We start from the raw sequence: 11,174 nt of genomic DNA, 5'->3' as shown, positions 1-11,174 counted from the left end.
AATTGTCATCAAAACTTTAGCCATAGTTTACATCAGATCATCCCTCCAGAGTACACTGTTATGTTGACAACATGACTAAGCAATCTGTCTTACCCGTACACGACACAAGGACTTGTCATTCTGATGGCACTGACACGTTCATTAACACAGATATTTACTTTTGAGAGATGAACTAAGGATTTTGAGCAAGAGACTGGGTTTTGCAGGTAATCCATGGTGTTTTGCTATTTGTACAAATTGAGAAATGCACTTACTGTTTTGCAAATGTCGAGAATGATTTGAGAAATGTACCAAAGCGACTGAGAAAAACTGTAACATGAAGGCAACACTTAAACAGTTTAAAATGATCTAAATCCATGTGAGTTGAATATAGGTGGTCACAGCCTCGCATTTCCCCTACTTTGCAGTTACCAAACAGCCACAAAACTAACCGTCAGTAAAATGGATGAGGAAGTCTAGATACTGGATCATGCTGGGTTTCCTCAAACAGCAGAAAATCTGGATCTGGACTCCAGTCATCCAGCATGCAAGTTAAAAACAACACGACCAGCCTTCATCTACACCAGACAAGATAGATATGTGGAACTGAGAAACTTGATTAACAAGAAAAACACCCTGACCACACACTGGTACCTCTGCTGTTGTTCCTACACTACAGTAAACACATTAGTATCAAACTAACAGGTTTGGACACAGTTGAAATCAGGAGCTTGTATGTGTGTTTATCCTGTATTTTTAATGCTGTAGCTTTGGCAGTGGAGAAAAATGAAAACAGCAACTTGTCTTTGATGCAATGACAAATTTTATTTCTAATTTACAGAACTTAACATGGAATCTACAGACAGTAAGGTTGTATAAAAAGGTGATTTATCATCTCATGGTGAGTCAGACTTCTGTCGTTGCTTTTCTGCACTGTGACGTTTCTTGTGTGTCTTCAAGTGTTGTAACTGACGGAAAAACTTCCCACATTGCTCACACCAGTAGGGCTTCTCTCCAGTGTGGACCCGTCTGTGAGCCATCATCTGGTTGTACAGACGGAACGTCTTCTCACACTGGTCACAGGAGTAAGGCTTCTCCCCAGTGTGGATCCTCATGTGTGTCTTCAACTCACCGGGCATAAAAAACCTCCTATCACACTGGTCACAGGAGTAAGGCTTCTCTTTAGTGTGGGCCCGTTTGTGACTATTCAGCCCACTGACTAGACTGAACCCCTTCCCACACTCCACACACCAGAAAGACTTCTCTCCAGTGTGGACCTTCTTGTGTGACTTCAAACAACCTGACTGATTAAAACTCTTCCCACACTCGTCGCAGGTATACGGCTTCTCTCCGGTGTGGATTCTCTGATGTTTCTTCAAATCATTGGAATAAAAAAACCCCTTCTTACAATACTCGCAGTAAAACCGCTTCTCTCCAGCATGGATCCGTTCGTGAATCTTCAGTTTACCGATATGTAGGAAACTCGTCCCGCACTGGTCGCAAGAGTAAGGCTTCCCTACAGTGTGGATTTTCTGGTGGGAACTAAAAGCATCTGATCCATGAAATGTCCTCCCACACTGGTCACAGGTATAACTTTTTTTAGGTTTTTTATCACTGGGTTTCTTGAATTGGTCCTCCTTGACAGAGCTGCCTGGATTGCTTTCAGGCTGTTCCTACAAAGAAACAAAAGGACAGAGAAGGAGATGATAAGAACGTTATTTTAGGATACATGTGCCCTGATAACACGTTCAGAGCCACTTAAATCACCTTTCGATGTCCTCCTGATGCTCAATTTGAACTTCAACACACCATTTTGACCATGTCTGAATGCCTATATGCATGATCTATGATTGGCCGATCAGATATTTGTGTAAATGACCAATTCAACATGTCCACAGTACCTCATGTTTGGGCTTCCTTAAATAGTTTTGCCATCATGGCTAATAATGACTGAGTTTGCACTATTAACATTGTTTTAACCTTTATTTAACCAGAAGAAAAAAAAATCTCTTTTTCAAGAGTTCAGTTCATTGCGTTTCAGCTCTTTTTGTAAATCATTCCAGGCAGGGGGAGCAACAAATTTAAATGTATTTTTCCCAGTTCAGTTCTGACCTTTGGGACAGACAGCAAATAAATATCCTGGGAACAAAGACCGTAAGATCCTGTACTCCTCTGAATGATTTAGGTCTGAAGGTAGGAGGGCAGAAGGCCAAGAATAACCCTGTAGACAAGAATGTGCCAGTGTCTTCGTCTACATGTAGACGGTGAAGACCATCCCACATGATCGTACAACAAACAGTGATGAGTGAGGGATTTAAAGTTAGTTATGAACCTCAGAGCCCAATGATGCACTTTGTCTAGAGCAGTGGTTCTCAACCTTTCCAGTCCACACCCCCAAAATAAAGGCGCCAGAGACTGGAGACCCTACGGTACCTGAAAGTGGCTGAACACAGTCATGTGCAGACAAGGCTGCGCATTAGGGGGGAAACATGGGAGAGCTTCCTGGGGCCCAGCCAAACTGGGGGCCAGCAAAATCATGGTCCAATGTAAAGTTAAGCTGTGGTATTTTATATTTAATCTGAATAATAACCACTCTTACCAAATAAACAAATATCGTTTTAATTCATTTGTTTATAGGAAGAAGCCCTCTTAAAAATGTAAATCCCTTTATTTAAAACCGAATTAAAATATGTTCAAAATAGCTAAAATGGGTTAATAGTGGCAAAAAACGGTGGCAAAGGTGATGAAAAATAACCAAAATAATGGAAAAAATGGGTTGAAATGGGAAAAAAAGCATATTAAGTGGTAAAACAGGATTAAAAAGTGGCTGAATTGGCGTTACAGTGGCAAAATTAGTTGAAAATTTGGTGAAATGGGATGAAAAAAATGATGAAAGCTGGCATAAAGGGTTAGCTTAGGCAGAAATAGGCAGAAACTGTGTTAAACTGGCAAAAAAGGCATATCAAATTGTGAAATGTGGCGTAAAAAGTGGTAAAGAGGGGTTATTAGTGGCAACAATTCGGCAACAGAGCCAACAATAGATGGAGAGTGGCAAGATTTGGTGGAAATGGCGGAAAGGGTTTAAAATTGCCAAAAATTGGATTTTAAGTGGCAAAAATGTGTTAAAATTAGCAAATTTGGTGGGAAAAAGTAATGAAAATGTTTTCAAATTTGGCAAGTTAGGTGTAAAGTGGCAACAGTGTCATAAAAAATATTTCTAGTTCTTTAAAGGCATCATGAGACCCCCAGACGGGGTCCCAACCCCAATGCTGAGAACTCCTGGTCTAGAGCATGTAAGCTCTGAGACGAAGCATGCATGTACAAAACATCACCATAGTCCAACACTGACATTAAAGTGGCACTAACAAGTTTCTTTTTAGATTCAAAAGACATGCAGGACTTGATCCTAACATAAAAACCCAGCTTCAGTTTTAGCCTTCTTACCAGCTCCTGAATGTGAGGAGTGAAAAGTCAAGTAGTCATCAATCAAAATACCGAGATATCTGTAGCTCGATAAAAACTCAATCTGAGAACCCTGAGAAGTAAAGACTGAAGTCAGGTTTAGGGGCTTGAGTTTGAGAACAGCATGATCTTAGTCTTGTCAGCATTCAACACAAGTTTTAAATCATAAAAATTCTGCTGAATGGAGTCAAAAGCAAGTTGTATCTGCATAAGAGCTTGGTCTGGGGTGGGTGCTGAGCAGTACATGACAGTGTCGTCAGCATAAAAATGAAAATCTGCATTTGTAACATTATGATCAATACCATTGATATACAGAATGAACAGGAGTGGCCCTAAAACCAACCGCTGAGGCACTCCTTTGGTTACAGGAGGTGAGGCAGAGCAGCAATCATCTGCTTGGACACACAGATCTGGCTGTAAGGTAGTTGCTAAACCACTTCACTGTTTGATCAGACAGTCCTGACTTAAACAATCTGAATTTAAGAACTGAGTGGTCCACCGTATCAAATGCCTTAGAAAGGTCGATAAAAAGGGCTGCAAAATGCAGCTTATTGTCAATAAAACCAATGAAATTGTTAAAAACTTAAATGCTAAAAACTTCATGCTATGTTTCTTTCTAAAACCAGATTAAGAGTGGGACAATATACTATGGGTATTTAAAAACTCCTTCAGTTGGTTGCTAACCAGAGTCTCCAGAACCTTGGCCAGAACAGAAAGTTTGGAGATGGGTCTGTAATTATTTAAAAGACTGCAAAAACATTTGCATTTGCATTTTCATACAGTAAAATCGCAGAAAAACGCCCTCATGGTGTCTAAACTGCACACAAATATTTTTTACATTTTTATACAGGAAAATTGCAGATACATCTCCTCGTAGAGTCTTTATTGCATAAAAATACTGAGTGTCTCAGTAGAGATAATGTAGTGGGCAACTTCTACACACTCTAAATTTCAGAAAAATGATGGCAGCAACTCCATACAGGAAAAAAACTGCTCTGTTCTTGACACAGTCTAAATGGCTCAATGAAAGAGTCAACATAATGGAAGTTTTTGTGTGTTGCTTGCGTGTCTCATCCCTCCCCCCTCCCAGTTCTGACCATGAATATGAGGAGAACTGATCATTTCAGAGTAGTTACACTTTAGCTGATACTTTGGTTCACCTTTAATCAGACCAGTTACAACACAGTCCTCACACCCTTGGTGCTAGGGAAGGTTCAGTGAGTAATATGCTGGATATAAGAGACATCTAACAGTCAGATCCTAGATTAGAAAGCTCCCGTAACCATAGTAACCAGTGGAATTTAAATCACTTAACTGTTTTTGGGCCCTTCTGTGGTAAATATTGGGTTTAGGATGGTGGAGTATGATTTAAGGGAATAAAAATCAAACTATTTTTATATGTTAAGCTCACTGTACTTTTTTAAAATAACTCACCACTTCAGATGACCCCATGATGCTGACAGTTTCACTCTCCTCTTTCATAGGAAGGTCCTCCATTTGTGAATCAAATCTGAAATGAACAAATAAATCAGAGAGGTCAATAATCCAGACTGCAGCAGACTCAAACAGTTCCCTCTAAGGTGTTTTACTGTGTAATTCCTCACTGCTCTCCACCTCTTTGCAAAGAAGAGGAAAATAAATCTGTGTACTCAAATATCCCAAACGATGCATCCTATCATGAACTCTGTAACACCACACATATTGTATTGTGGATTCAGCTCCACAATACGTATTGTTTCATCACCTCTGCATCATGATACCTATCTTATTGTGGTCTCTATATTGTTTTAAGTGTCCTATCATTGGCTCCGTCTCACTCACTGTGTGCCATTGACGGATCTACGTCAAAGTGTTTTTTTCGGCAGCTGGCACAAGGGGGTGCTCTCACGCTCCCTGTGAGTGATTTTGGGGCTTCTGGGATACGTAGTCGGAATGCGGAAGAGACGGTAGATCAAAGCCACAGATATCAGAGGTGGAGACGCCGGGATCAGAGTGATCGAAATGGAGATAATCTAAGGTAAAACCTATATCAGTATCGACAGAAAATGCCCCCCAAAAAACTGAGGGAGTCAGCGGACGCTGGAAGAAACTTTAAACTTATGCGTGAGAAATCGGTTACTCGCTGAAACTGACAATAAACAGTCATTCATCTGCCTCGGCCGGCCAAGCAGCTAAAGAATGCCATGAGATCTCCCTCATGTGTCGGAGAAAAAAGGCATCTGCTAGCCAGCTGGATGCATACAGCGACGACACTTCAGAGACTGACTTTTCCGACCCAGACTCTGAAGAACGGCTGCTGAGTGAGCGGAGCAGATCTTGTTCTCCGTCCCTATGAAGGTAAGTTAACGTTAGAAACCCACTGATTAAACAGCCAAATTTATCGTATGAAACCATCACTCATGCTCCTGTGATTTCAGAAGCAGACTTGAGAGAAGCGCAAGCCCCATGCAGTTTTACAACACCGTCTGTTGGCAGAAAAAGAGGAGAGAACAGAAAAAAATTCCATATCACAGATTATATATAATACATATAACATATGTGACCGAAACCAGATAAAGTTCAAGCAAGTCGGCATACCGGTGGTTGAGAAAAATGGATACAAAGTCGTTTTCTTCAAAATGATTATTTTTCCTTTTTTTCTCATTTTATGCAAGTCCGATATTTAAACTACTCATTTGATGAAAAATGTGATATTTAAAAGCGTTAATTTAGTGTTTAAAAATGCCCTGTTTTTGTAGTTTCAGTGGGGAGATTGAGGGGAAAGCGAAACTGCTGGGTGATAATAGGCCACTCAGTCTGCCATTGTTCCCAGTTTCGCCCATTGAGATGGACAATAACAAACACCGCATGGCTCAAACTCCAACCCCCCTCGGCACGTATACAGCTGTTTCTAGTTATCACCTTTAACAGCAAGCCTCAAGATGCACCCTGCAGTGAAGAAAAGTAGAGATGATGAAGAAGCAGCAAGAATTATCAGCAGATTTGGGAAAACTTCAGGATCACTCGACAGTGAAAGTTTGATGAAGGCGGATCTCCTATGGGAATATTTTGATGAGCGTCACCAATCCGATTCAGAAGCTTGGATTGGGTGGACTTTATGTAAATGTAGCTCTTTTGTTCATGCCCATTACCTGGCCTGCCCGAAGGTAGGAAAAGTCCTGAAACTTTGAGCCTGTTTTTCTCAGAGCAAACAGGAACTAGAAGTTAACATTCAAATGAGCATATCTTTGTGAAATATCCTCAGATTAAGGTGTATGATACACCATTTGAAAGCTTGGAATCTATGCTTTCATAATGTGTAAAAAAAACGACCTCGGACGACTTGCAGGAGTTTTTACCAGCTTTGGTCACATATAGCGCTGATATAATTTACAGGCAGTGCCAGGGGACACACAAGCAGGAGAGGACAATGGCATATATTTGGTGTCCCGTGTATTCGTATTTATTTAACAATAACACACATTTGTAATACAATTTCCAGATGTCTTTTATGTCACCGAAGGCAAAATTATAACATTCAAATCACTGTTCTGCTTGACAGACTCTCTTTCCCAAAAATGCATTTTTCTCACTTTTCTAGAAAAAAATGTGCTCTTTTTGGTGAAAATAGCCTCTATTCAACTGAAGATAAATCGAGAACGGAACAAAGTGCAAACAAACGTTTTTTCCATGATGAAATAGAGTTTGTTCTTTCATTTGAGCTATTCTGTGTTTTCAGAGTCATAGTACAAAATATTCTGTGGGTCTTGAAAGATGACTCAAAATGGCCAAAAACGCTGGCACAAGCCACTTTCCATTTTATAAAAGGGCTGGCACTCAATGAGTTAAAGGTACATATCCTGTCATGGTCTCTGAGAGTGACCTGTTTATGTAAGGATATAAAAATGTTCACTAAGTAAATAGTAATAACCTTAAATATATTGAAGGGCTGCAGTTGGCCTCCGAGCCACAGTTTGGATAACCCCTGACACACTGCCTGGCCAAAAAAAAAAAGTCGCCACCTGGATTTAACTAAGCCAATAGCTACGAGCCTCCTACTGGATAATTACTGCATGGGCGATTATCTTTCAGCTGGCAGCAAGTTATTTAACCCCAGCTGATGCCATGAGTAACTTCTCATTTCTTAAACAACCATGTCGAAAGACACATCCTGTGGTTGTGGAAAAGATTTTAGTCTGTTTAAGAATGGTCAAATCATTGGCATGCATCAAGCAGGGAAAACATCTAAGGAGAAAAACACTAATCAGTAAAGCTAACCGGAAAAAAAGGCTTCAGTTTGCTAGGGAGCATAAAGATTGGACTCTGGAGGAATGGAAAAGGGTCATGTGGTCTGATGAGTCCAGATGTACCCTGTTCCAGAGTTATGGGTGCATCAGGGTAAGAAGAGAGGCAGGTGAAGTGATGCACCCATCATGCCTAGTGCCTACTGTACAAGCCTGTGGGGGCAGTGCTATGATCTGGGGTTGCCACAGTTGGTCAGGTCTAGGTTCAGCAACATTATGTGCCCAAAGAATGAGGTCACCTGACTACCTGAATATACTGAATGACCAGGTTATTCCATCAATGGATTTTTCCCCAGATGACAATGCCAGGATTTATCGGGCTCAAATTGTGAAAGAGTGGTTCAGGGAGCATGAGACATCATTTTCACACATGGATTGGCCACCACAGAGTCCAGACCTTAATCCCATTGAGAATCTTTGGGATGTGCTGGAAAAGGCTTTGCGCAGTGGTCAGACTCTCCCATCATCAATACAAGATCTTGGTGTAAAATTAATGCAACACTGGATGGAAATAAATCTTGAGACATTGCAGAAGCTCATCAAAACAATGCCACAGCGAATGCGTGCTGTAATCACAGCTAAAGGCAGTCCAACGAAATATTAGAGTCTGTGACCTTTTTTTGGGGGGCGACATTTTTTTTTTTGGTCAGGCAGTGTATATACTAATGATTATCAGTGTAACAGTCAAATACTTGCAACATTTTATGGCATTCATTAAAAACGGTAGGATTTTGAGTACTTCCATAATCACACTGGGTCCTGACTAATGTTTTTAACGTAAATAAAAGCAAATGTTAAATGGTTGAAAGTAAACTCGTTCCCTAAACTTTGCTTTACCCTCACAATGTACAGTAACCGTCCATGCAGTACGAGGCTGCGTTTCCCCTCCTGACTGTGACTGTCCTCCTCATGTTGCACCGGTACTTTATTGCGGACTTAATTTCAGCTAAAATGAACTACAATATTGATGGGAGGAATCATTTAGCTTATTGACATTCATATTCATCTTATAGCCTGCAGGTCTTTGTAAAATGTCGAGTTCGACTCGAGTCTGATGTAAAATAACTCGTAGTCAGGACCAGATTTTGTGTAGAACCGCTGTGTTTTGTCGCCATCAGGCTTGTATTGTCTGCTGCATTAGCAGGGTATATGCAGCAATCTTGAAGTTAATTTCAATACCTTTTTAAGACTTTTTCAAGACCTCAATATTTTTTAATACCTCACCGCCACATCAAGCTGTAACCATTTACATAAGTGATATAGCTCTCTCTGGCGCTCTCAGAGACAATTTACGAACGCACCCACAATAGCCTAGTTTTGTATGTACCTGTTCATCTTTGTTTTTAAATAAAAATTAGGGATGCACCGAAATGAAAATTCTTGGCTGAAATCGAAAACCGAAAATGAGGAAACCAAGGCCGAAATGTACCCCCTGTACATGACTGAAAAACCTGATGAAGGTCTAGTACCGAAACATTGTGAATAAATACATCCTTTTTTGCAAGTTGGACAGTGTGCGGGTGTTACCTTTAAATTTAAGAGCCTACAAAATATTAACTCCATTTTATAAACTTAAGGTCCGTACACTCTATGCGCATTTTTTTCATGCAAATTATTTACACAAAATATTTACATTTAGAACCTGTAGCGAGTCAAAGCAAGCTTCCACACCTGCAATACCATTTCGCAGTGCGACATTGCTGCGGATATCGAAGTAGTGCATCTGCACTCATATGGACATGTCGGGCTGCCTGCTGTCTGTCTCCCTCTCTACCAGGCTAAAAAAAGAGGCAAAAACACAAGCACTGATACAGACAGATATGAGGCAATATCAAACATCAGGTGATGTTGGAGAGCAGGACGTTTTTGTTCCTCTGTCTGCCTTAAAAATCGGCACCACCACCACTTTGTGCGCTCGTTGGAGCGAAACTCACACAGCTGGAGCTGTTTCTAAACTAACGGGACTTTAGTGAAATATTTACCAACACAGTCTCCTCTGACCTCAGACAAACGACTTATAAAAGCTCCAGATCAACCAGCTAAATGACTCCTCTGGGCAGTCTGGAACACAAACAGGTGAGCCAGTCTGTGCGCTGTGGAGAGTTAACTCCTCTCACCGCGAGTCTCAGCTGTGCGATATTATAACTCTTATTGATCATATTTGATATAGAATGAATAAAAAGTCAGGCCCTCCTCGTACAAACTTGGCTGGCACAGTGAATGAAACTGTGAAACAAAACGGCACTGACGTCCTGGCTGTGCGTAAAAGTGCCACGTTACGCACGGAGTGAAGGACAGAGAGGGACAAACCCATTTTTATCTTCTGCTTCAATAAATATCAGTGTTTATCAGAGGACAGAGAAAACACACCGCAGACGTTCGCAGCACGAATGTGTTTCTAAAATGTAATATACTCATGTAGCTCCTGACGTGCAAAGAAAGGCGCTATTTTTCTTAAATAGTTTAAAATCTACCCCCTGGAGTGCCTACACGTATACATAACCTTATTTGAGAACCACTGATGAAAGCGCGTGCTGGCCGCGGTTTTTGCTTGCGTCATCACAACGTCGTGTATCGGCCTTGTTGTTTCAGTGATAAAAGTCTTTCGGCCGAAAACCGAAAATGCACTTTCGGGCCATTTTCGGTGGCCAAATTTTCGGTGCATCCCTAATAAAAATGAATAAATCACACACCTTTTCAATGTTTTTGGGACTCAAACTCTTGGACAGCTAATTCAGAAAAAATACTTTCAAAATTTAAGACTTTATAAAGTCGTGATAAGACTTTTTAATACTTTTTAAGGGTCTTAATTTTCCCCAAACTTTTAATACTTGTCAAGACCCCGCGGATACCCTGATTAGATCCCATTATAACCGGCCAATTCCGAGTTTCCTTTAACGTTGAAATCATGTGGCCATGTATGCGGTACAAGCTGGCACAGTTTAAAGAAACGGAACCAACATTTGAACGGTAAATCATATTCTTACTTGTTAATCCACTGTCGCTGACTGTTTAGCTGTTCAGTTGCTGCCCTCGATGTCTCCGTAGCCCTAAAATGGCGCCTTTTAAGCGAGCCTGGACCTTCGGTGACTTTTGAGTCTTTAAAGATTAAATTCACGGTGTTAGTCAATGATAATGAGCGTCCTTTTGTCCGTTTTTAATCCCGTTTCTATCATCAAGTTTGGCTTTCCTCCGTCGTCTTCGCCATATTGTTTCGCGCAATGCAATGTCTTCTTCTTCTTCTTCTTCTTCTTCTTCTTCTTTGGAGTTTTTTTGGCGGTTGGCAAACCAGCTGAAAGGTGCATTACCGCCACCTGCTGAACTGGAGTGTGGTTCTGGATTAGACAGTTGATCTTAGATTCTGCTAGTAAGATTTGTTTCTTTAAGAAATACAAGTATCGGTTTATATGTTTGTTGTAAGTTTCCTCCAAGTATACATTTTAATGTGAA

The 11,174-nt window shown here is 40.7% G+C and overlaps 1 protein-coding gene across 1 annotated transcript; it reads right to left on the bottom strand.

Annotated features, from left to right (window-relative positions):
• Positions 1-796: 796 nt before the first annotated feature.
• Positions 797-10,952, bottom strand: LOC121511186 (zinc finger protein 239-like). Its single transcript, XM_041789781.1, has 3 exons — positions 10,712-10,952; positions 4,876-4,951; positions 797-1,652 (listed from the first exon to the last, which is right to left on the bottom strand). Exons 2-3 carry the CDS (start codon positions 4,936-4,938, stop codon positions 876-878), a joined length of 840 nt encoding a protein of 279 aa, XP_041645715.1. The 5' UTR covers positions 4,939-4,951; positions 10,712-10,952; the 3' UTR covers positions 797-875.
• Positions 10,953-11,174: the final 222 nt, after the last annotated feature.

The sequence above is a fragment of the Cheilinus undulatus genome, linkage group 6 (genome assembly GCF_018320785.1).
Source record: "Cheilinus undulatus linkage group 6, ASM1832078v1, whole genome shotgun sequence".
Classification (NCBI taxonomy): domain Eukaryota; kingdom Metazoa; phylum Chordata; class Actinopteri; order Labriformes; family Labridae; genus Cheilinus; species Cheilinus undulatus.
The sequence above is the reverse complement of the archived record's forward strand: the minus strand, read 5'-3'. Positions and strand labels throughout refer to the sequence as shown.